At 40.0% G+C, this 21,464-nt stretch overlaps 2 protein-coding genes across 4 annotated transcripts; one reads left to right on the top strand and one right to left on the bottom strand.

The window, feature by feature from the left end:
• The first annotated feature begins 578 nt into the window (after positions 1 to 578).
• On the top strand, positions 579 to 20,787 carry LOC125037584. Of its 2 annotated transcripts, none has more exons than XM_047630773.1 (6): positions 579 to 675; positions 17,984 to 18,030; positions 18,206 to 18,268; positions 18,933 to 19,103; positions 19,972 to 20,059; positions 20,480 to 20,787. In XM_047630773.1, the coding sequence occupies exons 2-6, from the start codon at positions 17,990 to 17,992 to the stop codon at positions 20,780 to 20,782; spliced, it is 666 nt and encodes a 221-aa protein (XP_047486729.1). In that variant the 5' UTR covers positions 579 to 675; positions 17,984 to 17,989; the 3' UTR covers positions 20,783 to 20,787. The 2 variants fall into 2 exon arrangements, with proteins under 2 accessions (XP_047486729.1, XP_047486730.1); XM_047630774.1 differs by lacking the exon at positions 579 to 675 and adding an exon at positions 7,640 to 7,995.
• Positions 4,448 to 7,629, bottom strand: LOC125037585. 2 transcript variants are annotated; one of them, XM_047630776.1, is made up of 3 exons: positions 7,317 to 7,629; positions 6,055 to 6,174; positions 4,448 to 5,796 (listed from the first exon to the last, which is right to left on the bottom strand). In XM_047630776.1, exons 1-3 carry the CDS (start codon positions 7,327 to 7,329, stop codon positions 5,447 to 5,449), a joined length of 483 nt encoding a protein of 160 aa, XP_047486732.1. In that variant the 5' UTR covers positions 7,330 to 7,629; the 3' UTR covers positions 4,448 to 5,446. The 2 variants fall into 2 exon arrangements, with proteins under 2 accessions (XP_047486732.1, XP_047486731.1); XM_047630775.1 differs by having other exon boundaries at positions 4,448 to 5,805; positions 7,317 to 7,623.
• Positions 20,788 to 21,464: the final 677 nt, after the last annotated feature.

Genomic DNA, 21,464 nt, shown 5'->3' on the forward strand with positions numbered 1-21,464 from the left:
TTGTATATACGGTGCATATACAATATATACAGTATCATGTATACGATTCATGTATTATATAAATGTAATATATATAAGTAAAAAAGGAAAACATGATTGTTAATGAAAGTAAAGTAGAGCGGAAAGGAGAGACACAGACAAGGAAGAAATTAGAAGGAAAGGAAGGAAGGGAGGAAGGGACGAAAGAAGAAATATAGCAGCAAATTTGATAAAATAAAATGTTTGTTCCTCACCGATCATAGTTCTCCCCAACTAGATAAAATTTCAGTTGTGAAACCTAGAGAGATAAAATAAATAGCCAAGGTTGCGGTAGAGTTTCTAGAAGTCACATTCTTTTTCATTTGTTTTTGCCTCCGGATTTATTATTCCAAACAAGATTGATTTTGTTCCCATGCATATGCAACAAACAAGTTACATTAGATATCAAAATATCTGTTATTGTGATGCAATTTCTTTAATTATATCATTGTTATATTCTCAAAGATTTGGTAGATATGCCCGGAATAACTGCACACACACACGCACGCATATATACAACGCACCGCCCCCCTAGCACACTCCGTCACAGCAGCGTTCGGGTAAGAAGACCGTCTACAAGAACACTGTCCGGATTCGCGGATCTCAGCTTGCGAGAACGCCAAAACGGGAATTACGCTTATACACAACTCGGCCTAGGTAAGGTGAAGTCTTTCGGTTAATGTTAGTGTTTTGTGATTTTATGACTTTGTTTACTGTAATTTCAGTATCTAGATGGAATTTACAGTTTCTTGATACAATTTGAGTTTGTTTCGGGTAAATACTGGTGTCTAGATGCAAAGTACAGTTTCTTAGAATATATATATATAAAAAAAAAAAAAACTAAAATCGGGAATTGCTGTCTCAGACTTGGTACTCGCGTGGTAGGTCGGTACTTTCATAGGTAGACTATTCTTACGATGTGTGCGGCAGCGGGGGGGGAGGGGTAAGAGTGGGAGGGGGTAAGGATTCTGTGATTCATCTGCAGAGCGGTTCGACACCGTTTAAACTAGCCATATCAACAAAATCTTCAACAAGTAAAAGGGAGAGTGATAAAATAGCGTGAAAATAAGGATCGAGAAATTAGTGATAATTATTATAATGAATTAATAGGTATTAAGTGCGTCCTCGTGTTGGTTGGCATTATGAGCTCTGTTACTACCATTCACGGCAAATGGTGCGAATGCGGCGCTACGGCTCAGACTTCGGCGATGATTAAAGTCGGTTATCAATGTTTACCTTCGCATCTTGGTGTAGAGATTGTAATTACAGTTCTGGATAAATAAAATATTACCGTACCATTATTAGCTTTTTCACTTTTGGAGGCTCACACGCACGCACTAACAACAACAAAAAAGACACAGAACCAATAATTTATACGCAAATCTACGCACTCAGATACAATCACAATCAGTTACACAAAACCATATTCACTCGCCCAGTTACACCTGTAGAAATCTGATAAGCCTATGCTTTGTCATGCCTTTTATCAGTGTCTTCGAGGTGGATTGCGTAACAGTTTAATGATTTAAATTACTGGAGGCATCTTAAGCCTCGTATCGTAATGTCACTCCGCCCACAGCCCATAGCAACGATTTATAGTACTGCACCCCCTTGTCCAGCCCTGCTTGCCTATCGCTTTTCCTCAACGGCTCTGCATGCTCGATGGGAAAAAGCTTGTCATTTTTAGGTTCAGTAGGTTAAATGGAAGTGATGCTACCTGTCGTATATGTAACCTGTTATCTATGGTCTCCCTCCTCTACCCCCCTTCCCCCCTCCTTGTCCACATTAGATCAGTACATAGGCCTGAAGAAGCCAATACTTATATGGTAACTATTACTACTCTCATTCGGTCCTTCCATCACGAGCTCGCCACCTCACTGATAAAACCCTGCCATCACCTCCCTGCTCTCCCCATATTCCCGCCCCCTCGTCCGATTCCCTGTCAGCCAGAAGGGACCCGCCACGTGTGGACATGAGCTTATGTGGCGTTTCCCGTTCATGTGCTCGGGACTGTGCAATGCAGGCTGCATAGTCGTAATGCTCGCAGTAAAACTAGAGCATCAACTATGCAGCTCTTCCTTATGTTTAGCATTTAACTATACCCTTTAGCAAAGACTATATACGAAAGACAGGAAATATTCAGATCAACGCTTAAAAATAAATATGCGGCCGAGTTCGACCGACAGCGCCATCTGTTGAGCCGACGCCTAACTATACAGGCAATGTCGAATCGTGGTTTCACATCTCTTTCCATATATTCAACCCCTTAGTGTCGTCAGACCCGTCACTGTAACCAAACTCAAACCATAATAATAGTACCCTAAATATCTCCCACATAATATAAGCATAACAAATAATTTAAGATTAAAGATATAAACTAAATATTGAAAATATATTAATAAATAATGAAAGCAAAATTAAAAAAAAAAAAAAACTTATAAATTCTTTACAGGAAACGGAACTTTATGATATAATTTAGAATGTTGAGAAGAATTGGGACCATTGGTTTAATGATCTTGTCGGATATGTTATTTTATAACATTCAGATGTTGTAGGTCGATAGCCAATAAATCCAACCATAATAATAATAATCGTAAAAAAATAAGATGAAAACTTGGTTACATTTCAAAATTTTGAAAGAAAAAACAAACAAAGCCATGCATACAGAACAAACATAAATAATAACACATGCACCCACACAATACCAAAAAATAGGTATTAGAAATAACCAGCTTTTGCAACATGCATATAAAATAAGCAGTGAAAAATAAAGCAAAGCTGGAAAAAAAAAATTAGCATATCAATACATACCCTTCAGATCTTTTAATCAGTATGTTTAATTAATTTAATACATTGCTTCTATAATTATGGCTTTCCTACCACCCCCTACTCCCCCTAAGGATATCAAATCTTCACCAAGTATGTATGGCAATAGAACAGTGCGGCCCTCTAGTAAAGCTATACCAATATTCCCATATGATATTAATTGCATTTTGTCATGTTTTACCTGAACATGATATGGCATGGATCATAATCTATTGTTGCAATCTCTGAAATGTCCATATACATAAATATATATAAGATTTGCAAATTATGCATTAATTGAGCTAAACACAAAGTAAAGATGTAGCTATCATATTAGAATGTGCTATTGATGATGATATAGTCTATTACTTAATTGGAATTTTGTAATATATAAAAAATTCAAAGCAGTTTTATCAACCACATACCAGGGAGATTTTGAAATGGATATGCAGAATTAGAGAATCTTGACCTTGATTTGTAATTATCACAGGAAAAATGCTTGCTACACACACGATAGCTCCTATTCAGTTGCTCTGGCGATATATTTTTTAGATGTGGGATGCCTTACATTTCAACCCACTTGAGGCATCTAAAAAATGTGAAAGAATCAGATGACATCATAGTTTTTATGTTACCTTTAAATGTAAGTGTCCAATATTAACGGTACGTAAAAGTTTTTATGCAACAGTTTATAGGTGTCTTATTAATACAATAAATCCATAGTGATATGATCCTCATCATATAAAAAATATACCATGAAAATATAATGATGAACAATACTAACCTTGATATTTTCCTTAGGGAAAACATGAAAAATAATGTCTAAAATGTTCTTTCAATTTTCCGCAAGCGGAACACGGATGGGACTTGCCAGGCATTGTAGATGGGCGGGATACTCAAAACAGTTTACAATGTTGTATCTCACATCGGAGCAGTTACAATGTTGTAACTCCTCCGAGGGCCATACTCGAAACAAAAATAGCCGCCATGTTATGACGTCACACATTGTAAAGTACCTTGTAAGTTACAACTGCTCGGGAGCTCTTGTAAGCGTTTCAAACCGGATATAGTGATTGTTTATATCTCGATTGCATAGTCGTCATAACTTATATAGCCTTTATTTGACTACACACTGCCGTTTTATATATTTAATACACCGGAAAATCAAGATATTCAGTGTTTTCTTTGCCTTCTTTACTTAATTGTTGTGATTTAAACATATTGCAAGTGCTAACAGTGTTGACAGACGACACACCCAAGTGGGTGGCAGCTTATTTTCATGATCGAGCTTTACAGCGTGAAAGACATTATAGGAACCCCTTTGCATGTTAATGATAACCAGTTACTGCGGTACTACGGATTTCCAAGACATGCCAATTTGAGGCTCTGTGAGGTGTTGGACCTATACTCAGGAAGAACTAGGTTACATACATACTACCACATCCTGGAAGTAGTGATTTTACTTCTCCATTTTTTTTTTTTTTTTGGTATGAATAATTGTATACTTGAATTATTTTTATTGATGGAACTCTTATCAATGCACATTACAATTGAATAAGTAGTAGTTTGAATATGCAAGAAGAAATAACTGTTATTCAAGATCTAGGGTAATTATAATAAAGCATTAAAAAGTAAAACTTTATTTCAGACTGTGATTATAAAACTATAAGACTGGTAAGAAAAATACCATAATGATACATCACAAAAATAATATGAAAGTATCTACACATACATACAAAGCAATACTGCTCAAAAGTACAAAATGTAAGTTAAATATTTTTGTCATGGTGCTTTATGACCACAAGACAGACCACAACCAAAGTTGGGTTGCCTTAGAAGTGAAATAAACAAAAATATTTGGAAGCAAGTAATTTCAGACATATAAATATACAAATAAAGAAATATAACATTTTTAAAATATGAGTAAAGCTGTCCCTCAAAGCTTAATTACTATGTTAACCATAAATATTAGAATAGCAATAAGTATATATTTGCTTTCTTCCTCAGCCTACAACATCAAAACCAGAAAAATAAATCAAACTTAAATACAGCTCTGTCTTAGTATCAACAAATAAAATCAATCTTAATTGACAGCACCGGAACTATTATAGTTTAACTTTATTATTGCCATGTGTAAACAACAAAAATTTGTTACTTCCTTAACCTAAAAGGAAAATATATAACCTATGCAGAAACCAAACAGTGCACCTGTCAGAATTTTGAAAAAAATGAAAATATTTTTTTTCCTAAAAAAATAATAAAATCCTGAATTCCCTCCCTATTAAAATATGATTCTTCCAAACTGGATAAAATGGTCTTAACCTATATCATAAAACCAAACAACAATTTTCACAACCTCAGTGCAAACATTATGTTCGAACAAAAAATAAATAATATATAATGGATTTTTGCCTTAGTCTGTACTAAAGAAATAAAGGAACTCCAAAATAAAGACTTATTTTAGACTTAGTCTCTCAAGCAATAACTTAACATTATGACTTTGTTAAATGTACAAATGCCTATCACAAATTAATATCAACTGTGTACTATAAATGGGTAGATTAAGACTAGAATTGAATGGGAGAAAAACTAAAATATTTCATCATTTGATAAAAATAAGAAATTATGCCTTATCTTTTATAACACCAGCAATTGTTTGTAATGCTGATGCAATGTCTTTTACTGAGCTTACGAGCTGTTTCAAGTGAATTTCTATATTTGCTTGTATCTGAAGCATGTCAGGCAAAATTCTCCTTTCTTCTGATCTTCTGCTATGTCCATGCCTGCTACCTCCATCCTGAGCGTCACTGTCTTCTATTAAAAAAGGAGGTAATTCTGAAGAGTAAGTGTGGTCCATTGACACAATGGATATTGTCATTTCTTGCTCCTCTGGAGTGCCCTCATCCAATGTTACAACAACTTTCGAGTCTGTTATGACCAGAGATGCTATCCCAGATGGCCCAGGAGTTGGTTCTGCAACATCTAAAAAATGCAAATCTATATTTTAATTTTTATAATATACATTTCTTGAGTCTGATAAGACAACACATGTATTATACTCCTAAACCAACATATATCAGCATACAAATCATTTTACTTTTCTTGTATTTAGAATGTGTTGCTTAATATAAAAAAAATAGTCAAGTATTACAAAGTTTCAAACTATAAGCACATCACAAAAAGGGAATAGATTTTGTGTCCCCCCTCTTGATTTAAAACATGTTAACTCACCATCAACTTCTGTCTCATTTTCATAAACCCCTAGTAAACCAGTAATATCAACAGGCTCAGTCAGTGTCAGAATAGTTTCTTCAAGAGGAGTGTAGTTTGTGAGAACTGCTGGGCCACCACCTGGAAACCAAGAACAAAAGGTTAATAAATTAAATAACATATAGGAAATCTGAACTTATCACAAGTCTTTTACTTGATAATGAACTGACACTGATATTTTTTTTCTGATTTTGTTAACATTCTCACATCCCTTGACCATCTTGTCTTCATTATGGGCAATAAATTTAATGCAGACTGGATTCTAAATTTTTTTTTTAACTTAAAAATCATATAAAACAACTGAGCCTTCATGATATCAAATAGTAAAATTGCCTGAGTAACCAATGTTAAATCCAATATTATAATTGTGTTATGATGTGATCTGAATTATTAAGCTGATATTTATTTATGTATGATTCGCAACTTGATGAGTCAAGTTTGCTATTTTTAATTACGTCAAAAAATAAATATCTATTAGAATACATTTATGAAGTTGATTTAAGAAATGACTATTCCTATGTATTAAAAACTAATAATAATAATGCAAAATGAATAAGATCCTACATGTAATACTGCTATTATTTACTTGATGAGTCATATTTATTTTATTTACTTCAAAAAATCCATCCATTAGACTACATCTGTGAAGGATGATCATATGGTGAAAATTGTTCTTATAATTGTAGATGTTTCAGGAAATAAGTTATTTTTAAAATCAATAAACACTCAGAGACTAAATAATACCAAACAAATAAGATTATACATTTAATATTACCATTCTTTATGCTGTATTGTTGGCCTTTGTTTAATCAAATTTCTAGATTTTTTCATATAAGGGAACTGATACATAGGCAATTACTAAGATATTTCTACATTCTATTTTCTTTATGACAATATGCTTTATCTCCATATTGTGTTATGCATCAGTGAGTGTACTATCATATTGCACTTGATATTACCCTTACATTACTTTGAGTTACTATGTCATGGATATTAAAAAAATATCCATGACATGACATAGATAATAAAAAAAAAAAAAATTGGTACTCACTCCTACTTCAACTATTCTGTGACAAGAATATAAAGTTATTATATGACATGTACTGTTTTTCCTTTACTCTAACTATAAAGGATAAGTTTCAAGCACTTGTGACTAATTTCAACAACTCATGTTGACGGTACCTTAAGAATGTACAGAACAAAATTTACTTTTGAAATCTTACCTGTTCCTCCCATGTGTTTTTCCTCTTGTGCTGCCTTTTTTTCAAGCTGCTCTTAGGTCTGTGAACTTCCTACGCCCTACATTCACATTCCTCGGTACGCGAGCGACAAGACTCACTTCCTAAGTCACACTCTTCTAGGCGTTATTTTTCACTTGTGCGGTTATTCTGTTATCTGATTTACCCAGAACCACATTCTTCTTCGTTGCCACAGCTTCTATTAAAGCCAACATCTCTTCGTCTGAGAAATTTGGTCTTCTTTTCTTTTGAGTTGGACCTTCCATGGCGTTGTTTGCCTTTGGTGTAGGCGCGGTGATAAAACAGCTGAGATTTGTGGCTTGTCATTGGCTGTTACGTTTACGAGGCTGACTGCTGATTGGTCAATCACCTACCGATATGCCCTCTCTTGGCAGCCTAGGGAATTAACTTACTATGTTGACATTAGCCTTACAATGTGCTTACAACATTGTAATTTTTTTTTGAGTATGGGTCACTTACAATATAGTAAGGAGTTCGTAAGGTACAATGTAGTAAGGCGGTTACAACGTCCTCGACCTTGTAACTAAGGGGTTGTTTTGAGTTCGGGTAAAAAGACCGTCTACAAGAACGCTGTCCGGATTGGCGGATCTCAGCTTGCGAAAACGCCAAAACGGGAATTACGCTTATACACAACTCGGTCTAGGTAAGGTGAAGTCTTTCGGGTTATGGTGTCTTGTGATTTTATGACTTTGTTTACTGTAAATTCGGTATCTAGATGGAATGTACAGTTTCTTGATACAGTTTAAGTTTGTTTCGGGTAAATCTGGTGTCTAGATGCAAAGTACAGTTTCTTAGAATAAAAAAAAAAAAAAAAAAAAAAAAATAAAAAAAAAAAAAAAAAAAAACTAAAATCGGGAATTGCTGTCTCAGACTTGGTACTCGCGTGGTAGGTCGGTACTTTCATAGTAGGTAGACTATTCTTACGATGTGTGCGGCAGCGGGGGGGGGGGGGTAAGAGTGGGAGGGGGTAAGGATTCTGTGATTCATCTGCAGAGCGGTTCGACACCGTTTAAACTAGCCATATCAACAAAATCTTCAACAAGTAAAAGGGAGAGTGATAAAATAGCGTGAAAATAAGGATCGAGAAATTAGTGATAATTATTATAATGAATTAATAGGTATTAAGTGCGTCCTCGTGTTGGTTGGCATTATGAGCTCTGTTACTACCATTCACGGCAAATGGTGCGAATGCGGCGCTACGGCTCAGACTTCGGCGATGATTAAAGTCGGTTATCAATGTTTACCTTCGCATTATGGTGTAGAGATTGTAATTACAGTTCTGGATAAATAAAATATTACCGTTCCATTATTAGCTTTTTCCCTTTTGGAGGCGCACACGCACGCACTAACAACAATAACCACAACAAAAAAAGAAACAGAACCAATAATTTATAAGCAAATCAACGCACTCAGATACAATCACAATCAGTTACACAAAACCATATTCACTCGCCCAGTTACACCTGTAGAATTCTGATAAGCCTATGCTTTGTCATGCCATTTATCACGTGTCTTCGAGGTGGATTGCGTAACAGTATAATGATTTAACTGGAGGCATCTTAAGCCTCGTATCGTAATGTCTCTCCGCCCACAGCCCATAGCAACGATTTATAGGACTGCACGCCCTTGTCCAGCCCTGTTGCCTATCGCTTTTCCTCAACGGCGCTGCATGCTCGATGGGAAAAAGCTTTTCATTTTTAGGTGGCCAAGGAGATCGACCACATCCTCGTTAGCACTCGATGGAGGATCCTCCAGAAATGCAGGGTATATCGAAGCGCTGAGTTCTGTGGAACTGATCATAGAATAGTAGTGGCTACTCAGGTCCACTTTAGAACCCCCCGTCGCCCAAATGAACACGATGAATGAATGTTTAATTTGGACAGATTGAGGGAGGACGAGTGTACCCAGGGGTTTGCCGAGGCTATCTCTGGTCGTCTCACAGCACTCGAGGGCCAGACAGACCCTGTTCTTATGTAGGATACCTTCAAGCGTGAAACGCTTGATGCAGCTCAGGAATCCATTGGTGAACGCCCAAAGAACTAGACAGAATTCCATCTCGCAGGAGACGCTGGAAGCCACAGATGCTTGTCGTGCGGCTCGACTGTCAGGGGATCGCACCTTGCACCGCTCTCTGGTGCGCAGGACTAGGTCACTGTTGAGAAGGGATAAGGAACAGTTTATCAGTAGTCTTGCAGAGGAGGTCGAAAGCCATTTCCTTGTAAATGACCTTCGTCCTGCCTACCAAGCTCTGAGACGACTGCAGTCCGCTCAGCAAGTGGCCAGATAATCTCAGATCCTGATGGGGTGCGTGCGTGTGCGTTGGGCTGAGTATTTTGAGCAGTTGTATAAGGTTGATCCACCAACAGTTAACATGGATGCGGGTAATGTTGAGACTCCTCTGCCAGACCCACCCATCAGCGAGGATCCACCCTCCCTGACCGAAATCAGGGGGGCGATCTCCAAGCTGAAGAATGGTAAAGCAGCAGGTGTCTGTGGCATCCCAGCCGAATTGTTAAAGGCTGGTGGAGAACCTATGGCAAGGGGCTTGCATGCAGTCCTGTCTGCCATCTGGCAGACTGGTACCTTTCCCCCTGACCTGCTGAGGGGTGTGGTCATCCCGCTCTGGAAGGGGAAAGGGGATCGGTGGGACTGCAGCAATCACCGAGGCATTACACTACTCAGTGTACCAGGCAAGGTACTCGCACACATCTTGCTGAGACGTATCAGGGACCACCTGTTGAGGCACCAAAGACCGGAGCAATCTGGTTTCACTCCTGGTAAGTCCACAATAGACCGCATCCTGGCGCTTCGAATCATTATAGAGCGCCGTCGTGAGTTCGGACGTGGGCTGCTCGCAGCCTACATCGATCTCAAGAAGGCGTTTGACACGGTGCATCGCGAATCTCTCTGGGAGATCCTGAGATTAAGAGGAATTCCAATAAGGATTATTGGACTAATAGCAAACCTGTATACAGGCACTGAAAGTGCTGTAAAGGGTGGTGGGGGCCTGTCGAGCTTCTTCCCTGTTAGTTCAGGGGTGAGGCAAGGCTGTGTTCTTGCACCAACACTTTTCAACACTTGCATGGATTGGATACTGGGTAGAGCTACTGTCCAAAGTCACTGTGGAGCAACTCTGGGCAATATCAAGGTTACAGACCTTGACTTTGCCGATGATGTTGCCGTACTCTCTGAATCTCTGGAAACCCTTGTAGCGGCTCTTGATGCATTCAGCAATGAAGCGAAGCCCCTGGGGCTAGAGGTCTCCTGGACCAAGACCAAGATCCAGGATTTTGGGGGCCTGCTAGGAGACCCTGTACAGTCGATACGTGCTTGCGGTGAAAACGTCGAAGTCACAAAGAGCTTTATATACCTCGGTAGTGCATTTCACGACTCTGGGCTGTCAGACCAAGAAGTCAGTAGACGGATTGGCCTGTCAGCAGGGGTCATGAAATCTCTCGACAAGAGTATTTGGAGATGTCGGTACCTGTGCAGAAGGACCAAGTTACGTGTTTTCAAGGTCCTGATACTCCCAGTTTTACTCTATGGTAGTGAAACTTGGACACTATCTTGTGCTCTGGAATCTCGTCTTGATGCCTTTTGTAACAGATCCTTGCGCCGGATCATGGGGTACAGTTGGCGGGACCATGTGTCCAACCAACGGCTGCACCGTGAGACCGGTACAGGACCTGGTACTTGCACAATCCGTGATCGCCAACTCAGGCTATATGGCCACTTGGCTCGACTCCCACAGGATGATCCTGCCCATCAGGTTGTCTCTGTCCGAGACAACCCTGGGTGGAGGAGGCCTGTGGGACGACCGAGAAGGTCGTGGCTTGGGCAGATCGATCAAACCTGTCGTGAGGAACTAGAGATGGGCCGGGCCCCTGCCTGGCGGCTCGCCATGAGGGATCCTCGTAGGTGGAAGCGGAGGGTGGATGCGGCTATGCGCCCCTGCCGGCGTTAGCTCCATAATGATGATGATGATTTTTAGGTTCAGTAGGTTAAATGGAAGTGATGCTACCTGTCGTATATGTAACTTGTTATCTACGGTCTCCCTCCTCTACCCCCCTCCCCCCTCCTTGTCCACATTAGATCAGTACATAGGCCTGAAGAAGCCAATACTTATATGGTAACTATTACTACTCTCATTCAGTCCTTCCATCACGAGCTCGCCACCTCACTGATAAAACCCTGCCATCACCTCCCTGCTCTCCCCATATTCCCGCCCCCTCGTCCGATTCCCTGTCAGCCAGAAGGGACCCGCCACGTGTGGACATGAGCTTATGTGGCGTTTCCCGTTCATGTGCTCGGGACTGTGTAATGCAGGCTGCATAGTCGTAATGCTCGCAGTAAAACTAGAGCGTCAACTATGCAGCTCTTCCTTATGTTTAGCATTTAACTATACCCTTTAGCAAAGACTATATACGAAAGACAGGAAACATTCAGATCAACGCTTAAAAATAAATATGCGGCAGAGTTCGACCGACAGCGCCATCTGTTGAGCCGACGCCTAACTATACAGGCAATGTCGAATCGTGGTTTCACATCTCTTTCCATATATTCAACCCCTAAGTGTCGTCAGACCCGTCACCGTAACCAAACTCAAACCATAATAATAGTACCCTAAATATCTCCCACATAATAAAGCATAACAAATAATTTAAGATTAAAGATATAAACTAAATATTGAAAATTTATTAATAAATAATGAAAGCATAATTAATTTTTTTTTTTTTACAGGAAACGAAACTTTATGATATAATTTAGAATGTTGAGAAGAATTGGAACCATTGGTTTAATGATCTTGTCGGATATGTTAGTTTATAACATTCAGATGTATGTCGATAGCCAATAAATCCAACCATAATAAAAATCGTAAAAAAAAATAAAAAAATAAAAAGATAAAAAGCCAGGCATACAGAACAAACATAAATAATAACACATGCACCCACACAATACCAAAAAATAGGTATTAGAAATAACCAAGCTTTTGCAACATGCATATAAAATAAGCAGTGAAAAATAAAGCAAAGCTGGAAAAAAAAAAGCATTTCAATACATACCCTTCAGATCTTTTAATCAGTATGTTTAATTAATTTAATATATTGCTTTTATAATTATGGCTTTCCTACCACCCCCTAAGGACATCAAATCTTCACCAAGTATGTATGGCAATAGAACAGTGCGGCCCTCAGTAAAGCTATACCAATATTCCCATATGATATTAATAATCCCCCCCAATCCTTTGGCCGTTGTTGTCGTGGGGGGGCTTAGGAGACGGAGACTGAGACCCAATGATGAGGAACTCCTCAACCTTGGGACTCAGCCTTTTTTTTTTTCACACTTATACTTTTCGTTTCAGTTTCTTCACCAATCCCTTCTACTATCCACCTCCTAAGGTGTGAGAGCCGTGCTGAAAGGATGAAAGGCTGACTTTGTGTCAGTCCTGAACGGCCTAATCAACAACCAACCCCCAGGAGACATTTCTACTCTCTCAACATGCTCAACTTCAACACCTTTACTCCAACAACCTTCTTCATCAACCATCCCATCTCCCCTTATTACTACCTTACAACCTTATTGCCCACCTCCCCGTAACACTACCCCCCTCAACACTACTCCCTCCTCCACACGTCCCCGCACTTCTACTACCCCCACCTCTACAAGAATCCTAAATATTCTATTTAGCCCAGCCAAATGGGACCGATTTTTCGTGATCCCTCCCACAGCTCCCTACTCTCAAAACACCCTCCTCTTCCAACAATGCCTCCAAAAACAAGTAGGCAAAGTCTCTTTCCGTAGCCGACGCGACCACTCCCGTCTCGTCACAGTAACAACTGAAAACGAAGCTATAGCATTAACAAAACTAACTGATCTATGTGGTAATCCCATCCCTACAGAACCTCATCCAACCCTCAATACTTGCACTGGAACTGTCTCTATCTCCCCAACAGATTGCCCAATCCATGACAAAGAATGGTCAGATTGATACAACACCACCTCCCCAACCTTATTCTTTATCCCACCCTCTAGCACCTTCCCCTTCAAATTCTCCAACAAGCACTGCAATCTTTGCCACTAAATCAACGAAAGTATAACAATCCTTCATTGGAACATTCGCGGTTTCCGCTCTCACAGACCTGACCTCCGACATATCCTCTCCTCTTATAACCCATCCATTATATGCCTCCAAGAAACTTATCTTACACAATCTCCAATACCAATCCCCAATTACCATTTTGTTTCTTTCCAACACTCCCTTTATGTCTCGTCTATACTTATCAACCAAAAAACACCTTATGTCATACCTCCCTTTCAAACCACTGTCCCTAGTACATTTATTCGTATCTTTCTTCGCCGCTGGATCACAGTGATTTCAGTCTACTTCTCCCCTTCCCACCCCATTAACTTTGTTGCTTTTGAAAACCTAATTTCCCAACTTCAATCACCTTTCCTCATAGTAGGTGATTTTAACTGCCGCCACACTCTTTGGGGTGATTCTATCACCAACACCCGTGGCCGAGCTCTAGAGCGCTTCCTATCCACAGCTGATCTTATTATTCTAAATACAGATCGCCCCACACACTTTGATACACGCACAGTCTTTTTCATGCATTGATCTCTCTCTATGCTCCCCTTCTCTTCATTTAGATTTCCACTGGTCAGTTCTAGACCACTTTCCCTATAGCGACCACTTTCAACTCTTATCTCCTTCAAAAGAGCATCTGCCTGTTTTCGTCGTACAATCCGAAATAGTAAAACCAATAACTGGCGAAATTATGTTTCCTTAATTACATCCTCTACATATATCTCAAATGTTTGGGGCTGGATACATAAACTATCAGGCAAACATCCCCCCCATCCAGCCCCCGTCCTCCATATTCGAGATACCCTCATCTCTGATCCTCCCGAAGTCGCAAATGAACTAGGTGACTATTTCAGCCAGGTCAGTAGTGGCTCTCACCTTTCTCCACACTTCTCTTCTATTAAAACCATCAGGGAACGTACCCCCATTAGCTTCACCCTATCCTCTGCTGAGTCCTATAATGCTCCCTTTTCTTCCTCTGAATTCAATGCTGCCCTAAAATCGTGCCGCAACACTCATGAAGGCCCTGACGGTATTCACTACCGTATGCTCTGACAACTCCCATCTTCCTCCTTATCCTTCCTATTAACAACTTACAACCACACATGGACATCAGGAAATTTTCCTTCTCATTGGCGAGAAGCTCTTATCCTCCCTTTCCTAAAACCTAATAAATCGGGTACCCTCCCTCAAGACTATCGCCCCATCGCACTAACTAGCTGCTTATGCAAACTACTAGAGGGAATGGTTAACTTCCGCTTAATGTGGTATCTTGAATCCCACAACCTTATCTCTCCTTCCCAGTTTGGTTTTCACCGTGCCCGAAGCACAGCTGACCCCCTTGCTCATTTTGAGACATATATTACATCCGCATTTGCACGCCATGAATCCGTACTATGTTTTTTGACTTAGAAAAAGCATATGATACGACATGGAGGTACCATATTCTCCAACAATTGTCCTCTCTAGGCATATGTGGAAATATGAGTGTCTTCATAAAGTCTTTTCTCTCCCAACGCACTTTCCAGGTCAAAATTGCCTCTGCCACATCATCTTTCTTTCCTCAAATTGAAGGTGTCCCATAAGGCAGTGTGCTTAGTACCACCTTATTCCTTCTTGCTGTAAATGACATTGCCTCAGTTCTACCACCAGGAGCCCGGTCATCACTCTATATTGATGATTTAACCATCTATGCCTCTGGCACATTCATACCAAATCTCTACCAATTTCTTCAATCTGCAATATCATCAGTTTCCTCCTGGGCCACAAACCATGGCTTCCGCTTTTCTACCTCCAAATCTTTCTCCATTCTTTTCTCTCGCACACGTGTAGGTCCTCTACCTTCACTCTTCTTATAGGACACTCCACTCCAACACCGTTCCTCTGGTAAATTCCTAGGCGTCATTTTTGACTCCAAACTATCCTGGCGAGATCGAAAAACTCTCCTTCATCTTCATGTCACCTTAATCCTCACCACTCTAGATTATGGATGCCATATCTACTCCTCTGCCTCAACTTATCTCCTTGCTCACCTTGATACAATCCACCACTGTGGTCTTCGCTTAGCCCTAGGTGCCTTCCGCTCCTCACCAGTTGAGAGCCTGTACACTGAATCAGGCATACCATCTCTCTTTCGACGCCGTGCCCTTCTCTCTCTCCGATGTTATTCTCAATTCCACCAACTTCCCCTCACTAAACTAACTATCCCACGATCCCTACTTCCTACCTTTGCTTCTTCTCCACGTTTACCTACTCCTTTCTCCACTCGCATGGATAATCTCCTCTCCCATTCCCCTTTTCCCCATCTCCGACCTCTCCCGTTCTCTGTCCATTCAGTCCCTCCATGGCTTATACCTTGCCCCCATATTTGCTCCTCTGTCTACCCTGACCCACCAAAATCAAATATTCCTCCTACTGTCCTTCTCACCCATTTCCTTGACCATGTCTCCACTCATTCCTCCAGTATTCCCGTCTACACTGACGGCTCCAAAACCACCTCCGGTGCTGGTTTTGCAGTAATCTTCCCAACTCGTACTTTCAAATACCCCCTCCCTCCTGAATCCAGTGTCCTTACTACAGAACTGTATGCTCTCCTTTTTGCCTTTAAACACATACTCACTACCCTCTTCCTCTTATACAATTTTTACTGACTCCCGTAACTCATTAACCCTCATAAAGTCAATACACACGACCAACCCCCTTGTTCATAAGATCCAGAACTAGTTGTTCTACCTGTCCACACGTCATAAAACAATAAAATTTTGCTGGGTACCCAGCCATGTTGGAATCCCCGGCAATGAACAAGCAGATACTCTAGCACGCTACGCTGCTATGTCCACATCAAACCAACCACGTTTCTCACATATCCCAGCCACAGATTACTACCTACACTTTAAGACCTTCATGTATAATCGATGGCAATCTTTTTGGTCAAATCTACACACTAATAAATTACATACTGTAAAACTGTCAATCTCCTCCTGGTCAGCTCCATTCCATGGGAACAGACGTTGGGAGACGGCCCTCGCCCGCTTACGCATTGGCCACACCCGTCTAACACACTCATATCTAATGTCACAATCCGATCCACCCCTATGTCCCTTATGTAATGTTCCTCTTTCAGTCCCACATATTCTATTGTCATGCCCACGTTTTGAAGCAGCCCGTACCTCTACTTTCTCCCACCTATCCTCCCTACATAGACATCCCAACTTATCAGACATCCTTACAGAATCTCACACTTTCTGCTTTGACAACCTGTTTTCCTTCCTCAAACGCATATGTATCCTTCACTTGATCTAATCCTTTACATTACCTCATCCGACCCTAACCCATTCACTTACCAATCCTTTAACCCAGCTTTAACAACTAATCACTAACCTAAACACCCTTCACTAACATTAATTATAGTGCTACATGACCTTAGATGTCTAGCACATTTACTTTGCTTTTAACCATTAACCATTAACCATTATGATATTAATTGCATTTTGTCATGTTTTACCTGAATATGATATGGCATCAGGATCATAATCTGCTGTTGCAATCTCTGAAATGTCCATATACATAAATATATATAAAATTTTCAAATTATGCATTAATTGAGCTAAACACAAAGTAAAGATGTAGCTATCATATTATAATGTGCTATTGATGATGATATAGTCTATTACTTCATTGGAATTTTGTAATATATAAAAAATTCAAAGCAGTTTTATCAACCACATACCAGGGAGATTTTGATCTGGATATGCAGAATTAGAGAATCTTGACCTTGATTTGTAATTATCACAGGAAAAATGCTTGCTACACACACGATAGCTCCTATTCAGTTGCTCTGGCGATATATTTTTTAGATGTGGGATGCCTCTTACATTTCAACCCACTTGAGGCATCTAAAAAATGTGAAAGAATCAGATGACATCATAGTTTTTATCTGTTACCCTTAAATATAAGTGTACGTAAAAGTTTTTATGCAACAGTTTATAGGTGTCTTATTAATACAATAAATCCATAGTGATATGATCCTCATCACTTCTTTTTAAATATATTTCACCGTCCATCATATAAAAAATCTACCATGAAAATATAATGATGAACAATACTAACCTTGATATTTTCCTTAGGGAAAACATGAAAAATAATGTTTTTAGAATGTCCTTTCAATTTTCCGCAAGCGGAACACGGATGGGACTTGCCAGGCATTGTAGATCTGTCATTTAAAAAGTTCGCGCTTTGAATGTAAACAAACTGACGTGACGTCACGAATGCGATATACTCACGAGCGCCATCTCTTGAGCCGACGCCGCAACCGTAGTTCTCGATGCTCACAGGATATTTTCTTACACTCCTGTCTTTCGTATATAGTCTTTGGCCTTTAGTCTAGTGGAACTTTCTCAGCTTTCTAAATGAGTCAGATGGTATTTCTGTCTTTGATCTTTCTTATCACATTATAATTTTTACCAGAAAATTAGAAACTAATATTCATATTCATATGAAAAATAGTACCAATTCGATTTAAAAAATAATCCTTTCCTCCTTATAGCACGAGATGTTAACCACAGGATTCGGACGCCTTCTTAGACCGTGCAGGTGAGGCGAATGACGAGAAAATGTGTATAAAAATGCTCATAGATTTATAATGCCGTTGCATATACCATTTTTATCTCACTCTTTTCTTATTCATCGCCTGAGAAATCTTGAAATATTCTTGGTGCAGATCTGATGTAATATCAGAGCTGAAGACGATTAATGTAACGTTTTTCAGACACGTGATCTGTTCGCCCAACAAAGTCAGGCTCTCCTCACGCCCAGTCTCCCAAAGTTATGAGTAAGTATTTTCATTCATTTTTTATTTGTGTATGAGAGAGGGACAGAGACAGAGAGAGTAGTTGAGGGACCATAGATAAAAAGTAAATCGCGTTGGGTGTTTGGTAATGAATTTATTTTCATATTACTTTTCCTTCATAGCTACCAAAACACAAACTACAAGACATTGTCTTTAAATTCTGCAATAGACTCAACCATATAGGATATACACACATATGTGTGTGTCTCTGTGTATGTATATGAATGTATATATATACACACGTGTATGTGTGTGTGTACGTACGTACATACATAAATATGTATTTATATACATATATATACATACATGTAAATATATATACATATATATACATACATGTAAATATATATATACATATATAAATGTAAATATATATATATATATATATATATATATATATATATATGTATGCACACACAAACACACACCTATATATACACACACACACGAAAGAATGAGGGAAGAGAGAGAGAGAGAGAGAGAGAGAGAGAGAGAGAGAGAGAGAGAGAGAGAGAGAGAGAGAGAGAGAGAGAGAGAGAGAAAACAAAGGTGGTCATGGAAAAAAGAAAAGAAAAGAAACAAAGAAAGAAAGAATGAAAGAAAGAAAGAAGGAAAAGTTATATACTTAAACATTTTTTTCCTCTAGAGCTGAAGACGGGCAGAAGTGCAAATGGCTGTGGCCGGCCTATAAAGAGATGGAGATGTTCAAAGCAGGACACGATATCGGATGTAAGAAAATTATTGTAAACTACAGATATAACACCGTTAAGCCCCTGGACCCTGGACACGTTGAGCAAGCCATGAGGCACTTTCAGAGGTACGGATGCAAGGAAGGAAATAAGGTCAAGCTTGTTTGGGGCCTTCTACCAGAGGTTGGGGAAATGTCCACTGTTATCCAAGGAGATTAGCCTAGTCAAGCCGTGAGTTGTTTTGTTAATGAATGGGTCTTTTGTCTTAATTATCAGGGAGTTGGTTGATTAGGAAAGGATGATTGACTATTTTGGGAAGAAAAGTACCTTGGCTATAGATCGAAGTTTGGGCATTTTATTAGTGATGTGTTAGAGGAACTTCTAGCTTCACCATTTTTGAGCTGTTCTTGTGACCTGGGTACATGGTATCCTGGATGTAGAAATGTAATTATGTTCTCATGTCTGAAAAGGATGTTTTTTTTTTTCTTTTTTTCCTCACAGCATGTTGAAAGTACTATACTTTATGAGATTAATGAAACTTGCTAGATGGGAAACTATGTCATAGTGACCGGATACACCAAGTGGGAAATCACCAACTTTTATTTTCATGGAGGGGTTTGTCGCAAGGAAAAGGTCGAGCATTTTAGCTTTGTCCCCAGATCTGCTGAGAACACGGGATGGGCTTGTACTGATTGAGGAAGGTAATTCACTGCAGCTCGGGCACTTTAGAGGAAATAACACGCTATACAATCGGTTTGTTTGGTTTAGTTTTAGTGAAAACCAATACATCGGGTGTCGAAGATTAAATAATAAACAAATTACGATTGGAATGAAGTCTATAGATATTGCATATTGTTGATATTAGCAGTACTAACAATCATCAAATAATTCGCACAACGCCATCGGAAAATAGCAATACCTAGAGCCCAAATAACCACATGTATTGAATAAGTGCAGCCTGCTTACTCTAAATATGAATGATGAAATTGCCTCCAGGAAGGTCCCCAACCTACGGTGCTTCTTCAAGGAACGTGACGGGAAGCTGTGGGTTTGTGAGGACCCGAATCCTGATATCGATTTCGAGGTCAGTTGGTAGAGATTTCATTGTGAAAACATAGGAATAACGAGAATGATGAATAAAAAAAATGTACATGTATATTAGTGTTGAATCTGATAAATGATGTACCTTATGAAAATGGCTCTGAGTATCATATTTGAAAAAGGGTTAGTATTGTATTTTAAACAAATTTGGAATCTTAAATCTCTGAACTTTAAAAAAATGGAATTTTGGGTCTTAGAAAAGAATCTGATTTACTAAAAAAGCTAGTCTATGAAATATTATAGTTTGTAATATAAATAGATTTTACATCGGATTCAATGACCGATTATTTTGGATTTACTAAATTATAATGCCCTTAGATGCCCCTAAAATAACAATAAAAATAAAAAAGATTTGATTCCTAGAGAAATCTATGCATATCAATCTATTATCTTTAAATTGCAGTATCTGGAAGGAGCCGAGAGCAGTGCCGTTATAAATGAACACATAAACAAGCCTTTCCTTAGCGATCGCACGCCCATTTGGAGGGTGAGGCTCATGCCCGTGCCCGCCGACGCCCCCTGCCCTATGCCCGAAATAAAGGCAGCTTTCCCCTACCAGTATGACCTCGGCATAATGTCCCACCACTCATTCATGGATGGAGGAGGCTTAGCCATTGTCACCGGCAAACTTGTAGGACTGTTGAACGATGTTATAGCCGGAAGACCCGTAAACGACGAGGCCCTTTGGGGTCTACCTGAACAATGAGGATATTGTTAAGATCGATGAACAGATTGCGAAGGACCTCGAGAAGGAACCCGAGAAGCTGGAGTTAGCAAAGCAAGAGATTCTGGCGTGTGACTCTGCGCCCCTCCTCCTGAAGGCCTTCCCGCCACCTGGAGGAATACCGGCAACCAGATTTGTTAATCGGATTATCGAGCAGAAAGACCTGGCTCCCTTCATGTCAAAGTGCAGAGTCAATGGTGTGACGTTCAACAGCGGACTGGAGGCTGTGATTAATACCGCCATTATTGAGATGGTGAGGGAGGCGGGAGTGGAGGGGGAGTCTCACCACATGAGCATCAATCTAGCGACGGATCTCAGACGCTACATGAAGCGCCGTCCCCTCCCGATCCTCGGCTTGCACGTGCGCCCCACTGTGCACAGGATGGAGACGCCCTTCGACGTCCGGGACAACTTCTGGGACTACACCAGGAAGCCCACCAGAGGCTCTCGGTTCTCCTGAAGTCCGGCGAGGCCCTTCAGCAGAGCGTGGTGAGGGAGATGACCCTGCCGCAGCTTTCCCCGGTGGAACACCACGCAGCAGGGCCCAAACCCTTGCGTGACTACGGCCTCACTAACGTCGGGGATCTCACGGCCATCATTCCAGGCGTCGGGGAGCACCTCCAGCAGACAAACGTCTTCATGTTCAACTGCTCGCACTACTCTG

Source organism: Penaeus chinensis, chromosome 23 (assembly GCF_019202785.1).
Source record: "Penaeus chinensis breed Huanghai No. 1 chromosome 23, ASM1920278v2, whole genome shotgun sequence".
NCBI lineage: Eukaryota > Metazoa > Arthropoda > Malacostraca > Decapoda > Penaeidae > Penaeus > Penaeus chinensis.

Excerpts from the sequence above, each read along its gene's own strand:
- LOC125037585 (XM_047630775.1), bottom strand. Across the intron at positions 5,806-6,054 it reads AAATGAGACAGAAGTTGATG|ATGTTGCAGAACCAACTCCT; the intron begins GTGAGTTAACAT and ends TGCATTTTTTAG.
- LOC125037584 (XM_047630773.1), top strand. The coding sequence starts at position 17,990 with ATGTTAACCACAGGATTCGGACGCCTTCTTAGACCGTGCAG. Across the intron at positions 18,031-18,205 it reads CGCCTTCTTAGACCGTGCAG|ACACGTGATCTGTTCGCCCA; the intron begins GTGAGGCGAATG and ends AACGTTTTTCAG. Across the intron at positions 19,104-19,971 it reads GCCATGAGGCACTTTCAGAG|GAAGGTCCCCAACCTACGGT; the intron begins GTACGGATGCAA and ends AATTGCCTCCAG.